This window comes from Meleagris gallopavo, chromosome 15, assembly GCF_905368555.1.
Source record: "Meleagris gallopavo chromosome 15, MGAL_WU_HG_1.1, whole genome shotgun sequence".
In the NCBI taxonomy this organism is placed as follows: Eukaryota; Metazoa; Chordata; class Aves; order Galliformes; family Phasianidae; genus Meleagris; species Meleagris gallopavo.
Window position 1 is genome coordinate 13,066,053 of NC_139418.1, and position 16,717 is coordinate 13,082,769.

The 16,717-nt window shown below is 51.1% G+C and overlaps 2 protein-coding genes across 3 annotated transcripts in view; one reads left to right on the forward strand and one right to left on the reverse strand.

The window, feature by feature from the left end:
• MGAT4B (alpha-1,3-mannosyl-glycoprotein 4-beta-N-acetylglucosaminyltransferase B) overlaps positions 1-9,778 on the forward strand; it is a 36,506-nt gene extending 26,728 nt beyond the window's left edge. Inside the window, exons 5-15 of the mRNA XM_085237028.1 lie at positions 147-193; positions 2,149-2,262; positions 2,644-2,719; positions 3,282-3,396; positions 4,132-4,262; positions 6,528-6,635; positions 6,943-7,136; positions 7,524-7,602; positions 8,000-8,087; positions 8,531-8,643; positions 8,761-9,778. Coding sequence (XP_085093154.1) covers positions 147-193; positions 2,149-2,262; positions 2,644-2,719; positions 3,282-3,396; positions 4,132-4,262; positions 6,528-6,635; positions 6,943-7,136; positions 7,524-7,602; positions 8,000-8,087; positions 8,531-8,643; positions 8,761-8,784 — 1,089 coding nt within the window. The 3' untranslated portion in view covers positions 8,785-9,778. The remainder of the gene's footprint in view (positions 1-146; positions 194-2,148; positions 2,263-2,643; positions 2,720-3,281; positions 3,397-4,131; positions 4,263-6,527; positions 6,636-6,942; positions 7,137-7,523; positions 7,603-7,999; positions 8,088-8,530; positions 8,644-8,760) is intronic.
• On the reverse strand, positions 9,407-16,584 carry LOC100543887 (leukotriene C4 synthase-like). Of its 2 annotated transcripts, XM_085237055.1 has the most exons (6): positions 14,750-16,584; positions 14,341-14,404; positions 12,010-12,109; positions 11,156-11,226; positions 10,924-11,005; positions 9,407-10,803 (listed from the first exon to the last, which is right to left on the reverse strand). In XM_085237055.1, exons 2-6 carry the CDS (start codon positions 14,396-14,398, stop codon positions 10,662-10,664), a joined length of 453 nt encoding a protein of 150 aa, XP_085093181.1. In that variant the 5' UTR covers positions 14,399-14,404; positions 14,750-16,584; the 3' UTR covers positions 9,407-10,661. The 2 variants fall into 2 exon arrangements, with proteins under 2 accessions (XP_085093181.1, XP_019476011.2); XM_019620466.3 differs by having other exon boundaries at positions 14,341-16,584.
• Positions 16,585-16,717: the final 133 nt, after the last annotated feature.

Genomic DNA, 16,717 nt, shown 5'->3' on the forward strand with positions numbered 1-16,717 from the left:
GGTGTGAGATGGGGGGATGCGTGTTACAGGAGGATGACGTGGAGATGCTGACAGCGTGCCCAGGGTGTATGCAAGGTGATTTCTAAAACACGGGACAGCACAAGCTGGGGCTGAGTGGTCTAACACTGTGTAACTTCTGTTTTCAGACGGACACGCAGTACACAGCCGGAGTGGCAGAAAATATCAAAAACTTGTAAGCACTTTGAGTGACTGCATGGGCCTGGGCTGTTCCTGCCGTGGGGCAGGAGTAGCTTCTTCAAGTCAGAATACATGTCTTTCTGTGCTCCTTTCTTGTTGTTCTCTGCTTTGTTTGTTGTTCTTCACTTCTGCATTGTCTTTGCTTTTTGCTGCTTCCAGTTTTTGTTCCAAAATGTGTCCCATATGTAGCTTCCAGTAGTCTGCTGTGTGCTTGCAGCATTCAGCACACAAGGCTGCGCTGTTCTGTTTTTGCTCTTTCTGTGCTTTGGCATTGCAAGAAGAGGGATTATTTAGATTTACAGTAATCCTGGCAATTGCTGCTGTACCTGGAGTGGCCCTCTGCCTGCTTTGTGAGTCAGAGCAGCTGGGCACTGTGGTACCTACGTACATCCACATGCTATAGTGCCTTCAAAATCCATGTTTGGTTTTCCTCCTGCTCCCAGTGGTTTGTTTTCCTCATGTCCTAGGTGATAGTTACATTTTTCTCTCCCTAGCTGCTATTTACGTCCTGCAGCCTTAGTGGCTTTTCAGTGCTATCGGGGCAGGAGCCAGCAGTGGATCATTAACTGTAAGTCAGGCCAGGCAGTAACAGTGCCAGAGCTCAGAGGTGAAGGAAAAAGATGGTGAATGAGGAGACTCTGCCCACAGTCTAGTTCCTGCACTTGCATGTTTCCAAAGGATGGCAGCAACCACAAGAAGGAGGCTGTGCAGGGCAGCGTATCCCTGAGCCAGTGATGGACGAGGGGTTGGGATGAGCGCCCCGAGTGGAGCCGGAGGGCTATGTGCCGGGCCCTGGGAGCAGAGCTGAAACAGAGCCTTCCATCTTGCTGTGCAGAAGCTGGCAGCACTCCCTCCTCCTGCCTGCTGGCTGCGGGACGCACGCAGCGGGGATAATGGGCCAATTGTCTGCTGCATCCTGATGGAATTGCTGGCCGCTGCTGCAGCGAGCGCTCCGTGTGGATGGCCTGCAACTTTAATTGGCCTCATGGTTTTATTTCTGTCCCCACCCCCATTCACTTCACTTATTTTTCTTCCAAATGGAATGGAGGTGGTGTGGGGACAGGGAGTGCTGAGCTCTTGTTGCAGGACGTGAAGGCGGCCACTGCCTTGTTGCAGTTTTATCAGCTCTGTTTCACTGCTGAAAATAGTTGGAAATCTTGCCGGTCCCAGGAGGGAATAGAGAAGGGAAAACTAAGGGAGAAGTTTTTGGCATTCTCGCTGCTCTCTCCCTCTGCCACATCTCCCATCCTCCAGGCTCTGCACAAACAAAGGAAATCAACCTTGCACCAAATGTTCTCGAAAAGGGCAGTGTAAAAATAACTGGGTTTCCCTCTTATCTCTGGCAGTTTCAGCAATCTCTGGGTATTTCTTGCAGCACTTCTGTAGGTACATATTTTTCAGATGAGTGAGATTTTTTTTCTTGTTTGGGTTTGACTCTTTAAAGGCTTCTAAACCACATTACAGGAAAAATATATGCCGATTTTATCAGCATGAGGGAACGAGGTGGAACTCCTGCCGGCTGTCCTAACTGCAGCACAGCACGGCTCTTTAAGTAACTTATCAGAAATGCATAACATAATCTCTGCAAAACAACTCGTAATTACTGGCACATTTGGAAAATCTCTGAAGGCCGGTGATGTCAGCAAGTCCTACCTTTGCTGCGCCAGTCTGCAGGGCCATTGAATCCGGCGGAGCAGTGGTGAGGGAGCAGCTTCTCTCTGAAGCTGACCTGTGTGTTTTCTAAGTGCCATAAATACGGGACGGTGCCTTCTGGGTGTCGGTCCTCGGAGTCCTTTGGTGAGGATGGAGGTGCACTAGGGGAGGTTTCATCTTAGAGGCTGCATTTTCTGTTTGGTTCTGTGGCTCGATGTTTACCCAGTGAGTCGGTCTGTGAAGTGGTATGTCAGGCATGGAGGCACGCATTTGTTTACAGCTGACTTTCTCCCTCAGATTCCCAAAGGAAATCCACTCAGGTCTCCTGGAGGTGATTTCTCCCTCTCCACATTTCTACCCTGATTTCTCCCATCTGCGGGAATCCTTTGGGGACCCCAAGGAAAGAGTCAGGTAAGAATCAATTATCTCAGATGCAAGCAAACCCTTCATTAAGTAATTGCAACATCTTCCTCTCCGACTCCAGCAGGGAGAAAGCTTTTCTGCAGTCCCATACAAGGTCCCAAAACTCACTTTGTCCAGGAGCTGGATGGGTGTGGTGTCAGGCCATGAGCTGGTGCCAGCCTTGCAGGGCTTGCCTTCTGTGCATTGTTCCCATCAGCAGAGTGTAGTGGTGGCTTTAACAGAGGTTTGTTCTTTCTGAAAGCCCTCCAGTTGTATAGCAGCTCTGAATGGATGGCTCAGGGACCAAAAGGAGTGACTGTGGGCCAGCTTCTCCAGCGGTAGCAGTGTACTAGGCAGGATGGGCACTCTCATTGCCTTTGTCTGTTGCAGGTGGAGGACCAAGCAGAACCTCGACTACTGCTTTTTAATGATGTATGCCCAGTCCAAAGGCATTTATTACGTACAGGTAGGTTTGGTGCTGAGTGTGGAGTGGAGATGGTAATCTTCCATTTTTCTCTTGCTTCTCTGTGTTTCACCCACTCCAGTGCATGCTGGGCTGTGCTAACCCCAGAGACTGCTTACTCCATAGGGAAGCAAAGCCCTGACTAGCGTGTGGCTGCAGAGGGACAAGTCCTTCCAGAGCCTGCTTGCATCTGGTATCACAGCTTGTGGAGGAGCATCTTGTAATCATCACCTCCTCCAGCGATGGGGAAATGCCAGCCCTCCAGCTGATGGGAGTAGAGGCTGCTGGACATTGCTGTGTCTGAAGCACAGCTTGGCAGATGTGGCTGCTAAGTGTGGGGCTGGCCAGGTAGTTTTCTAAAATGCTTGAGACTTGGAGACATCTTCCCTAGTCAGATAAGGAGCCCTTGCTTTGTTTACCTGCTAGGATCTGCTTGGAGTGTCTTCCAACATAAACTAGATCTGCGCCAAAGCTTTCCTCCACTCTACAGTGTGATTACTCTGCAGAGAGGCTCTTACTGGAATCTGGATGTGTCACTGGCACTGACTGTCCCTTCCTCTTGCAGCTGGAGGACGATATCGTGGCCAAACCAAACTATCTCAGCACAATGAAGAACTTTGCCTTGCAGCAGCCCTCCGAAGAGTGGATGATCCTGGAGTTCTCTCAGCTGGGGTTTATTGGTAAAGTCTCACCTCTGTCCCAACAAGCACAAACACCTGCTGGGTGTTGTAAGCAGGTCAGCTCTTGTCCAACAACTTGGCTCCATGAGATGGTCAAAACCTTGGACTTGGTTCCTCCTTATTTTTTGCAACCAGCCCTATGTTTGCACAGGAAAAAAGGCTCCTCCAAGTCACAGCTGACATTCGCTTTTAATGAAAATAAACCTGGTTGGAGGCTCACCAGACAGCCTGATGGCTTCGACATGACCAGTAGCTTTTAGGCTGGATTGGCTCTGGTGTTGCCTAACAGTGTACAAAAGGAAGTTTACATCAGCACAGAACTATTTTGGGAACAGCAGTACATGGCTGCAGTAGCAGCTTCATCTGTTATTCTGGATACTGGTTTAACTGGCTTAAAACTTCAGTTTTCAGGGCAGGAAACAATCTGTCCTGCAGCTGGCTGAGTGGTTTTCAACCTTCTTTCTGCTGAATGGAAGAGTTTTAGACCTTTTGGTACTGCTGTGACCTATGAGAGTCTAATGCTTTCTAATTCTGCCGTGAATATTAAATCCAGAGCTGTATTAGCAATGCCAACAGTACTGGTACATAAAACAGAGCTGCATGTTATTTCATTTACGTAGAGAAAGGGACACATCTGACCTCCACATCTCAGCCTCTAGAGTTTTTTCTTCCCAGCTCTCATTCTACACAATGTCCTACAATAGCTGCTCTCTTTTCCCTTTTTTTGTGTTGTAGGAAAAATGTTCAAGTCTCTGGATCTGAGCTTGATTGTGGAGTTCATACTGATGTTCTATAAGGACAAACCCATTGACTGGCTGCTGGATCACATCCTTTGGGTGAAAGTCTGCAACCCTGAGAAGGACGCGGTACGTAAATAACCTGCACTGAAGGGAAGGTTCTTTTGAGAGAGAAGAAACATGGTTGGTCTGTACCTGCAGAGGCTTTGGAGGGTCATTTGTGTGCGCTCTGGTGCTAGCTGACTTAGCACTGAGCCTTGCTGCTCCTGTGGGCTTCCTTATGGACGGTGCAGGATGGGGGAGTTCAGCCCTTTCTGCAGCTGCCAGAAAAGGCATTTGTTCTGCATCTCTCTGAGCACCAGCAGGCTGTTCCTGCAGCCCTGCAGCACAGCAGCCATCCCCACACCGTACCCCGGAATAACCCTTGGCTCAGTGCTCATTTAGCATCCCCGCAGGGAGCCTGCACAGGCTGCCCTCAGCTGACCCTCCCTGCCCTGCTTCCCAGCGGCACGCCGGCATCTTACTGCAGCATCTGGGAGGGTGCAGAGTGCTGACATGGGAGCCTGCTTCGTGCTGCCTCGTGGAATCAGCAGCAGAAAGCCCTGCACCCCACGGCTGTGTTTTAAGTTGTAGCAACAGCGGCAGGGGGCTAAACTGAGTGGGATGGGTAGAGAAGGAGCGACGGTGAGCACGAGTGAGACGAGCTCACTGCCATCTCCCCACCCTCTTCCCTGAGCATACTGCATTTACTCATGCACTGATTGTGTTCTCCTGACAGACGTTGAGCAGCTGAGTCCCAGTGGCCCAGAATAGCTGCATGCTCAGAGCCAGCAGCCTGGGAGGGACCTGGTGGCCACAAAGACCTGGTGACACATGCCAGGGCAAGCAGTCACACTGGGGCTAATATTGTATTTCTCCTTGAGGGCCAGAGCTGGGTGACAGAGCAGCCCCCGGGCCCCTCTGCTGGCCCCCAATGACCTCTCACCCATGGGCAGGGTTAGGGCTGTGGAGATGGAGTGGGGAATGGGACTGCGCTCTGTGCCCCCCTGCTCTCTCTGCTCCCTCCCTACAGCCTTCAGCCTGAGATTTGGTTCAGCACAGGTCCCACCACGCAGCCCCATCAGCTCTGCTCAGCTCCTGCCTGGCAGAGTCCTCCGAGGGCTTCCCAGGGGAACCTGCAAACCTCTTAAATGTGTTGCCTTTTTAAAAATTAACCTACTTTCCGTGTGGATTTCTGGCTTCTTTTCCCTACTGTTTGCATGATTAACTCTGCTCTGCTCCCTTTCAAACACGACTCCCATTTGTAAATCCTGCTGTGCAGAACCAAGTGAGTAGCAGTGAGAATTTGTCTTTTTGACTGAAAGTTTGTTTGACCTGAGCTTTCACTGAGTGCTTTGTCTGCTCTGGATATAGCCTGCTTTTCCTTTTTAAACTAATTTTAGATTTACCTGAGGCAGAGCTGTGTGAAAGGATGGCCTTATTAACACCAGCTGAGCCCAGTCCTGGCTTCACTGGGTCGGTGCTGCTGTCAGCAAATGCCTCTTTAGCAGAAGTAGTAAAGGAGAGGAGAAACCAGGAGATGTCACAGCCTCCTTCTCTCCCCTTCCCCCTTCTTTGCCCACCCTGAGATGAGAGCTGACGGTTGCTCTGCGGGGCCGTGTTTGTTGTCACTGGCAATGAGCAGGACTGCTTTTAATTTTCTAATGTAATGTGAGCTGATTAGGGGATTATCTGCTGGCGGCTCACAGGGGTGTGCCTAGGATTTCACAGTTCAGGGATGCTGGCAGTGTCACCGCCCCTGCACTGTGCCCAGTGGTGCCAGGCAGGTGAGTCAGAGGAAGGGGAAAAAAACTCAGAAAGCCCAGGCCCACTGCTGCCATTCCCTTCCTCATGGCTCTGCTCTGTGCTCTTGGGACTGTTATCCTTTCCCTGCCCATCATCTCTCTCGTGGGATCATGGGATGGACATGAAGCAGCCAACAGCTTTGGCAGCACCCAACAAAAACTGCCAATAGACTGAAAACTGCCCAGTGATGAGAGACTGTGACTGCTGCCTGCGAGCTTAGGCTCTAAATATCCCAGAACTTACTGTCACTTCAGAAATAAGAGATCCTGAGCTCTGAGTCATAGGGAAAGGGCTTTCCAGATAAGCCAAGGACAAAAGAAACTGAATTCTCTGCCTGTCCCTACTTCACATCGCCCAGAGATTTGCTCATCGTTTGCCAGGATGCGCTTAGCAATGAGAAACGTGGCAGTGGGCTGTGAGCCCCGGCTGCTCACCAGACCCTGGTGGTGAGCTTTGTGTCCCTGAGTTCAGTCATTCCCTCAGGGGTTCCTCTGTTGATGCTGGAAGCTGACACGTGAGGTGGTGACATGGGGGATTTTCCCATTTCAGAAGCACTGCGACAGGCAGAAGGCAAATCTGAGGATCCGCTTCAAGCCCTCACTCTTCCAGCACGTGGGAACCCACTCCTCTTTGGCTGGGAAGATCCAAAAGCTGAAGGTGGGTACTGAGCAGTCTCTGATCTCCACAGTGGAGACATTCCCTGTGTTACTGCAGACAAATTAGATGGTGTAAGGCCTTTGATAAGGTGCCCCTCACCTGGCAGAGAGCTGGTGTGTGCAGAGTTCTGTGACATTTGGAAGTTTGTGTTCAAGCTGTTGGCTGAGACACAGGGAGTAGCAGTGCTCCATTCTTCACTGTGCAAATCAAGAGCTTTTAATTTGCACTGCCTTGTTGGAAACCCCATTCCTCATGGCTGAGAGCAGCTTGTGATCCTTTCCTGCCTTCTTGCTTTGCTTTCATCAAGGACAAGGACTTTGGCAAACATGCCCTGCGGAAGGAGCACGTCAATCCTCCTGCAGAGGTGAGCACCAGCCTGAAAACCTACCAGCACTTCACCCTGGAGAAGGCTTACCTGAGAGAGGATTTCTTCTGGGCCTTCACGCCCACCGCTGGAGACTTCATCAGATTCAGATTCTTCAAACCACTCCGCATTGAAAGGCCAGTGCTTGGGGGCTGCAGGGGTGAGGACACCGGGTGGGCACAGAGTGTGAGGAGATACTTGTCTCGTGTTCTCCTGGCTCTCCCATTGGGCTGAATTCTTTGCCCATCCCCATTATAGCTCCCTGGGAGGAGGGAGCAGTGCTCTGCCAGGGGGAGGGCGATTTGACCTGACTCTTTTTGGTGGGTCCATGTCTGCTGGAACCCTTTGCTTTCCTGCACGTAGGAACAACCCATAGGGTACCCATGTGGTACAGGACTCCTTACCAACCAGGTGCTTTGTAGGAAGACACCTCTTAGGTTGAGGTGTTTGATGGCTCGCTTGGGTAGAAGTCATCACGTCCCTGTGCTCAATGTAGTTTTCTGTGGTTTTGGTCTCTGTCACAGGTTCTTCTTCCGCAGCGGGAACATTGAGCACCCTGAAGACAAACTCTTCAATACCACTGTGGAAGTTTTGCCGTTTGACGTAAGTGTGTTAGTGAGAGCTGAGATGTTGGTGGAGTGGGAAGAAAAAGAGGATGGAGAAGGGGGAGCCACTGAGAACTGTCAGGAGAATCTTGAGTGCCTTTGGGAGGTGCTGGCAGCCTGAGCAGTTGATCCCCTGGTGTGGAATCGCCTTGGGAGCTGGGATGAAGCTGCCTACAGAGGATACCCAGGTGGATGGGGTGGCTGCAAAGGAAGGGCTAGGGCAGGATGTGCAGCTCCTTGTGCTGGGCAGGGGAACGAGGTGCCACAGAGTGTTGAGACCTGCAAATAGCCAGGGATGCTGTGGGGGTGACTCTGGGGGTTGCTTCTATTGCCTGGGGCTTTGGGGTGGCTCTCACTGCTGGTCCTGAGCTGAAGGGCTCCTCTTCATCCTGCAGAGCCTGCAGTCAGACAAGGAAACCTTGCAGGAGGGAAGAGGTACAGCTGTCAGATACCACAGAACAGCCGATGGCTACATCCAGATAGGTATGGCAGGGAGGAGACCCCACATCCGTCCCCTGTGCTCATCTAAACATGACTTAAAGCTGTTTTTGTTTGTTTGGAAAATAGGGCACAGGTATTGAGTGTGATTTTTTCCTTTTTCTTTTTTAATTATGCCCAAAATGGGACATAGCAACAGGCTGAATGCTTGCTAACGCTGTGGAAAGAAGCACTGCTTCCTGTGCCTCACCCTGTCTCTTGTCTACTACAGCACAGTGCTGCATCAGTCTGTCTGCACTTGTTCTAACTGTCTGCATTTTGTTCTAACTGATGGTTGCTGCTCTTCTCAGTGTAGCAGAGTGCACTCTGTGCTTCACTGATGGCTTCACAGTTGGTTCCAGCCCCTCCCTGTTGCCTGGGCCCTGTGTGCACAGTCCCCACGGTCCCCCTGCTCTGCCAGCCCCGCCTCACCTGTGCTCTCCCACCAGGCTCCTTCTCTAAGGGTGTTGCAGAGGGCGAGGTGGACCCATCCTTCGGGCCTCTGGAAGCCATCCGCCTTTCCATCCAGACCGACTCCCCAGTGTGGATCATCCTGAGCGAGGTACGCTGCTCTGCCGCCGCGACACCCCAGCCTTGTTATCTCCAGCATCCCACGTTGTTCCATGCTATGTAACATGCTGCATTTACACGACTGCTTTCTTCCTTCCTCTCCTTTCAGATTTTCATCAAAAAAGCAGAGTGAAGCAGGCATGATGAAGGATGGACACACATAGCACCCGGGTCCTTCTACCTCCCCCCACTCTTCCTCATTCCTGAGCCGGCCGAGATGCGGGGACCGCGATGCCAGCGAGGTGGCACCCGGCTGCTGGGAGGAGCTACACTCTGACCTGTGGGCACCGCACAGCCCTCCACACCTTGGCTTCGAGGCCAGCACTGGTGCTGCAGGGCTTGGACAGACTTTCCTCTGGAAGGAGGAAAAAAAGCAAAAAACAAGCTGCCCTGCAAAGGGGTGGCTTTGCTCCCCTAGGCAAGACCCAGGTGCTCACTGCTCCTCCTGTGGGCGCGTTGTCAGTGTGCGGGGCCGTTCACTGTTGGGATGAGCTTTAGCAGTCATGGAGACTAAAAGCACCTTCAGCCCAAGAAAGGGGAATGGTGGCTGTGTTTGGGGACGGAGAGGGCCAGATTCAGGCAGTTTTATCCTGCCCCTGCTTTGCAGGCTGATGCACGGATGCAGGATCGCTGGGATGGGAACAGCCAGGGATCAACGTGTGCATCACTGTAGCACAGGCACTGATCCTGACCAGTGAGGGTGAGGACTGACCCTCCTGTGGTGGAGGAGGGACAAATCCAAAAGGGGGTTGGAGCCCTGAGTATGGCAGGGAAAAAAATAAACGCCACACTGTGCCTGCCAGCATTGAACACAGCCCCTTAACTCATGGTGAAGTCTCCAGTGTCTTCATGCCTTGAGATTGAGTGCAGAAAACAGCTTTTTAAATAACTATTACTGGTTGGTGTGAATTTTTTTGAAAAAAAAAAAAAAGCAGAAGTAGCCCAGTTCAAAAATAGTAGGGATTAGTATAAATCCCAATGTCTCTTCAGCTATACACTGGAATGCATTATACTACTTTAACGTGCTGTATTTTTTATTATTGGATACATTTGATTTTTCAAGTACATCTCTATATATAAATATATAAAATAATGTGCACTGTAATAAAAGCAAAATTTAAACCTTTGGTGCGGCTGTGAGAGGCACTTGGGGTGGGCTGGCATTTATGCGGGGCTGTCCCTGCTTCCTGTCCTGGGAATAAAAAAGCTTTCATCTGCTCTTTGCTCAGCTAGGAGCAAGGAATGCACCTGCACCTCCAAAGTGCAGTTGTGAACTGGTTCTTAGGAAATGCATTGTGAATTTGCAAGAGCTCTCCACTCAACAGTGGCTTCAGCAGCACCTGGGGTTGTGGGAGAAGCTGAGACATGAATTGTGGAAGGGCAGAGTCCTGGTGGGGGGAGGTCAGGGCTGAGGCGCCATCACTGCACCAGTGGAGGTTCAGGTTGGATAATAGGAAGCATTTCTTCTCTGAGTGGTGATGCAGTGTCACTGCTACCCAGGGAGGTGGTGGGGGGAGTCACCATCCCTGGAGGTGTTTAAGAACCGTGGAGATGTGGCACTGAAGGACGTGGTTATAGGCATTGGGGAAGGGGGGGGAACGGACACTGGGGTTGGACTTGAGGATCTTAGGGGGTCTTTTCCACCCTTAGTGGTTTTGTGATTAAAGACAAGGACAAGCACAGACATTACTATTTGGACACAGTAAGGCTTACCCCCTTTCCCCCCCCCCTCCTCCTCCTCTTAGTTTGGATAAGGTCTTAGTCGAGCTCATACCCACTTCCAAGTTTTGATCACAGCAGCTTTTCCCATGGGATCAATCAGCCTGTGACATTCTCCCCCTCTGTCCCCACTCCCCTTTGGCAATGAGAGATGATACCTATTGAGAACAGGCATTTATTTCTTGCATCTCTGCCGTGTGACACTCCAACAGGGATGAGGTGGGCAGTGGGACAGGAGACTGACCGTCACACCGGGGCTGAGCTGAGTGCTCCAGGCAGCCCTGGCCTCGCTCAGTGGGCACTGAGCAGCCTGAGGGGCCACATCAGCATCCACGGGCAGGATGGGGGCAGCAGGAAGTGCACCAGCAGCCCGGCCACCGCCAGCCCCAGCAGCAGCCATAGCAGCCAGGCGCTGGCATACAGCGGCCCCAACCTGTGAGGAAATCTGTCAGCCTTGGGGATGAGCATCTCACACGTGGGTGGGGAGGAGAGAGCGGCACTGAGTGTGACACCTGGGCCACGTCCCACTCTGGGCTGTGCTTTGGGCACTCACCGTCCCTGCGTGGCCTGCATGTAGCCCCGGAAGTAGCGGAAGCGTGCATGGAGGTACAGCACACCGCAGGCTGCAGCCACACCTGCAGGGCCAGCAGTGAGCAGGATGGGGTCTGCAGCTGTGGGAGAGCCATGGCGCAGAGGGAACTGCCCAGGGCACTGCCCTGTGGGTGCTCAGGGGATGCAGACTGGCACAGCTGCCTCGGGATGCATTTCATCTTGCTGCCCCTTACCTTGATGGAAGAAGATCCCAGCAACCCAGAGGAGAGAGAGGAAGATGGGGAAGTACTCGGAGCAGTTCGCCCTGTGAGAAGCAGAGAGGAACAAAACCCACAGCCGGTGGGTGCCCAGAAGGACGTCCTAGATCTGCACCCATAGACACAGTGACCTTACGGAGCCCTGAGCAATTCAATCTTAAGTTTGGCCAAGAAGTCTCAGAAGCTCAGGGAATACAGCCAGAGCGGGAGCTGGAAACTGTGAGGAAGCAAATGCTGTGGCTACAGCCTGAGCAAGGGAGGCTGCCAGCTTTCCATGGTAATACATCAATACCTTCCCTCTCTCTTAAGACATAAAAACAAACGACCTATTTGCATCCTTTTCCACAGGGAAAAGAATGAAGGGAGGAAGAAAACACAAGAAAGAAAGCCCTTGGGCAGCCCTGCTCGGAGCCACAGTAGGAGGGGGGCACACAGCACAGCACAGCACAGCACAGCACCACGCGGGCTGGCCCTTAGTGGCACCACTGAAGGAGCCAAGTGGGTGTTGTGTTGTTGCCACTCCACCACCATCTTCCACCTGCTGTCAGGGAAACACATCAGCTCTGCTCTCAATGTACCCCCGCTCGGCCAATTCCTTTTGGCTGCTGATGGAATAGCATGACCAAGATGAAACATGGACAATGGTGCATGCTGGAAACCAGAGGGGTCTCCCAGCACTTCTCACTCCATAGGAGCAGAGGAAGAAGGAAAAGCCCTCAACAAGCACCCACAGCTGCTCTCACAGCACCACGACTTCAGGTCTTTCCTGACATTGATATTTAACCCAAGCAAGATCTGGGTGCAGCCACTGCAAAACGACTAAACCTTACTGAGCCCTGAAGATCCGCTCAAACTCGGGGTGACCCGTTGTCTCCGGGGGAGAGATCTTGTACTTCCGCCGGGCGTAGATCACCTGCAGTGCAAAGTAAGCTGAAAGAGAGCAACAGACAGAGGGTGACTCTCTGGCAGTGTTGCATTCAACCAAGCTTTCTCCAGTTCAGAGCCAAACACAGGGCTGGAGGAAAATGGCACTGTGAGGTTCAATTAGAGATGCCCAGAGTGACAGCGTTGTGATGGGGCGATGATCTCTGACACTTCACTCCCATGGGGCAGCCCTGTGGCAGGAGCAGCTCGAGGAGGGGGTGATGGGCTCAGGCCAGGAAAGGTCATTCCACAGTGATGAGGATTCGGACCGTTCCACCATCCGATGAATGATCATTACTCCCACAAGGGACTGCTGATGACGTTTCAAGAGCTTAATTTTCTTTTGTTGAAAACAAGGCTGTTCATCCAGGAGAACACGAAACTATGAAACAGGCTGTGGTTGCTGTGGCAGAGCTGTGGTTGGGGTCAGTGAGGTGCCATAGGGCACTGAGAGGCAGACGAGGAACCCACGAGGACCATGCTGTGGCTGTCCTATTGTAAGATAGAGGATAAGAGCAGAGCAGCAGGACAGAAGAGGAGACAGATGTTGCAAGATTAAAGATGAGCGAGAGCCACACATGCCTGCAGAAAAGCAATAGAGCAGACATAGGGGGAAAGGGAATTAGAAATGTAAATAATCTGGTGCTATGTGACCTATTACACAACGTTATCCACTTAACTATCCACAGAAATGCTCTGAAGATGATGTGCACATGTGCTGGTGCCCTGTGCACAGCCCCATGCATGTGCTGGGGGGAGGCAGAGGGGATGAAGGCCCCTCTGGGCACAGCTGAACGCTTCCTGTGCCAGATCCCACACACAGGTTTGGGGCAGCGCCCTGAGATGTGGCTGGGCCAGTTCGCAGAAATTGGGATGCCCTTCAAAAGTGCCCTCTCAAAAGAAGGTGCTGAGAAGCTGCACTGCACAAACCTCCTCAGAAGGATGAAGAGCTCCATCTGCTCTGCAGAACCCTCCAGCTCAGCTTCCCATGCTTTGTAGCCCTGTGGATGGTCCAGAAGCGTGGAGCTGTGGCACTGAGGGACAGCTCAGTGGGCAGTATTGGCAGGCAGTTGGACGAGATGATCTTAGTAGCCTTTTTCCAACCTTACTGATTCCATGCCTCTAGGTTAAATTCGAGTGGATGCCTCCATTCCCCACGAGGTTGCACCCCCAGACTCACCTACCATCACCAGGGCTGACAGCTCCACGCATCTGAATATTCTTGGCAAACCTCTCAGTGGGGACTGGCAAGCTGTGACATTGCACAAGGTGTTTCCTGTGAAGCTACACTAAAAGGGGAAAGGAGAACCAACCCCAGTGGCAGTGTTCTGCTCACAGACTGCATGGAACGCTGAAGGATCCCATAAAACAAACACATGGGAGTGAAGGTGCTCTTTAGGGATGAGCCAATGAGGTTTCCCAGGGAAAAGGGCTCTGATATACTTCCTTAATTCATTTCAAGGATTCATCTTTCCTTCCCTGCACGCTGAGCGCTCCGTCCATCCCCACTTACATTAATAACCAAAAATGCATAAGACAAAACACTCTTCCATTTGTTTCTCAGTAAATTATCTGAGGGAAATGACCACTCTGGAGTCGTGAGCCCCCTCCTCTGAGCAGCACATTGGGGTTTGTGGGGAGACCTGCACTGAGAGATGCACCACCTGATGGCTGAAAACAACGCAGAGCCACATCCAGCGGCTGTGAGCAAAGGGCCGACAGCTCCGTGGGGATGGACTCAGCAGTAAAGACAAGAGCAGCAAAACCACCTGCCCTGCAGAATGGGACACAGGGCTGAGCACGAGGCACAGACAGAACACAGCTCCTTCCGTACATCTCTGATGTGTGTTTGAGTTCTCCATCAGTGCCTGCACGCACCCCCTTTGTTTCAGCCATTTCCAACCATGCCAAGCCACACACAGCGCTCTGAAATTCTATCACAAACCACTCTGCTTTAAAACTCAATCATTGATGGCGTTCTAAGGTTAGAAGCAAAGCTTCAGTTCCCATTTCCCTCTAGGACAGAGGCTTTCAGACTCACACATCTTTTAGTGCCCCAGTGACACCCCTAGGCACAATGCCTCCAACCTGGAGCAGCCACAACTTGCAGCCACTCACCATCACAGAGGGCAGCAGCTTCCATCCCGCATGCACAGCAAACAGAACAGGGGAACCAGCTCCACATCATTTGATGCAATTAGGTTAATTAGTAGCTGACACAAAGGCCAATTATTTACCTTGCTCCAGGACTCCCAGAACAGTGACAGCAGCCAGCAAGTCTACCTCGCTCCTCATGTTGCCCTCCATGAACCAACAAGCAAACGAAGCACAATGAGAAGAGCAGCTCTCCAGCCCTCCTCCACCACTGCACACCCCACAGCAGAGCCCTATTCCCCTGCACAACACGTGTTTCCTCCAAGCATTAACTCCCCCCACACCCTTCAGCCTTCCAACACAGGCAGCTGCCCACTGCCAGGAGAGCAGCAGCACGGGCTGCATGTGCTCAAAGTGATCCTTGGACATGACCAGGTTTGGCACTCAGGTTGATTTGTATCGAAAGACAATGAGGTCTTTACTGCTCACTCCAATCACTTCTGAAGTACCTATGTTCTATACAAGGTTGTGCAAATATCAGTGAGTACTCACAAATTAATGATGTGATCTGCTGCTCCTCTTCCAAGATACAGAATTGATCAGGGAAAGGACTTCATAGACTTCAGTGCCATCCTTAGAACAGCAATGGGATACTCAGCCTATGACAAGTGTAAGCTTACACAGCGCAGCCCTTCTGAGCTCTGTCACTTCTTGTGGTTTTCTGGTGCTGTCACAGTTCTGCAGTACCACCATTTCCTTACTGAAATGCAAGCCAAAAGCTCTTCCTTCAGAAAGGGTGGCAGCACAGGGGAGAGAGATGGCTCAGAAATACCACAGTAACATCAGAACTATAAGCATGAAATGTAAAGAGCAGCAGTGTTTCATAGCCCTGACTGGCTTCTTTTCCTTAATCACAAAAACCAAATAGACATTGGCTGAAGAAATTACAAACCGACCTGGAACAACAGGAGAAAAATAAAAGAGTACTCTGACTTCTCTGATTTAAAATGGGAGACAGAGAGAAAAAAGAAAATTAGTTTTCACCTGATGTTGATGGAGAGAAGGTGCAGGGAAGGGCTGAGCCATTGCATCTCTCTCCCTGTGCAGATGCACACACAGCTTTATTCACAGCACCAGCAGGGATGAACAGACCTGTCGCTCATCCCACGCGGGATGCTGCAAGTTCTCACTACTGTTTTCCGTCTTCAACTTCTCAAAACCCCACTGCAGCAGTTTCTCGAGCTGACTTCAACGTTACTCAAATACACAGCTGTGCACTTCTCTTGGCAAAGCACACAAAATGCAGCACAAGTGCTCCCTATCCTCTCAAAACACAACTGGATTTTGGGTCTGCAGGCTGCTCTGAGGCCCGGACTGAAGGTTAATTGCTCTACTTGCATTTAATAGAAGCTGTTGGTAACCCACAGCTTCACATGGGCATCTACCCCAAAATTCAGACTGAGGACATCACCAGGCTGCTTTTTGCTTACACCATTCCAGCAACCATACAACATTTTAACACCAACCAAAGAACAAAACCCAAAGTTCAATACGTGGAGAATTGTCCTTCAGTGTGTGAAGCTGATTAAAATTCTGCCTATGTAGGGGGATGCTGGGAATTGCTGTAACATTTGAGAGGAACACAGCCTTAGCACCAAACACGTTGTCATACTTCGCGGATTCTTCTTTATCACTTCTGCTTCATCTGTGGTTGGGGAGAGAGATGTAAGGTATTAGTTTGGAACTCCAGATTAGATAAGATCAGTTAAAAGCTGCACTTAAACAGGAAACAATACGTAAATAACTCAATTTGTAGCTTTACTGCAAGCAGCATGATTCACTGCTAAGAGAACTGCTTCAGAACAGTTGAGCAATCCATCAATTATAGCTTGTAGCAAGACTGTATTAAAACCCAAACTTGTACCCCTGAAAATGATGATTTTCCCTTGGATGCTGATAGAGCCACACATTTTTGCTTTATTTCTGACCGTCCTATGTAGTGTTCAGCCAAGAGCTCCATCAGTAGCATCAGATCCACTCTGCTACTGTTTGCTACCACCTCTTCAACCCACCGGCTCCAGACGCACAATGAAGCGACCACAAACCCAGCGACTTTGGCAGCTTTAACCCAAACTCCTCATGTAGCTGCTGCCAGCATTTCAGTCCTCATTCAGTAGCACCAGCTCCCAAACTCAGATTTTGCACACTTTCTCACTTTCAAATTTGGAAATAAAAGAAGTGAAGTGATGCTTAATGAGCAACACCTCTGTGCTCACAGCCCCAGCACCCAGAGACAGTGGCTGCAGCTCCTTTCCAGAGAGCTCTCTGCAGCTCTGTATGCAGCACTGTCTGACACTGCCTTTCTGTAGCAGTAAGAACTGGTTAAGACACAGCAGCAGAACCTGTGCCTGTGCATCAGGTTGGCCAGAGCTGTGTGCTGGGATGAGGGAACCAACACACTGCAAACAACGCTGCTGAGCTGCTGCTCAGCTCACACAAAGGTATAACGTCACACCATGC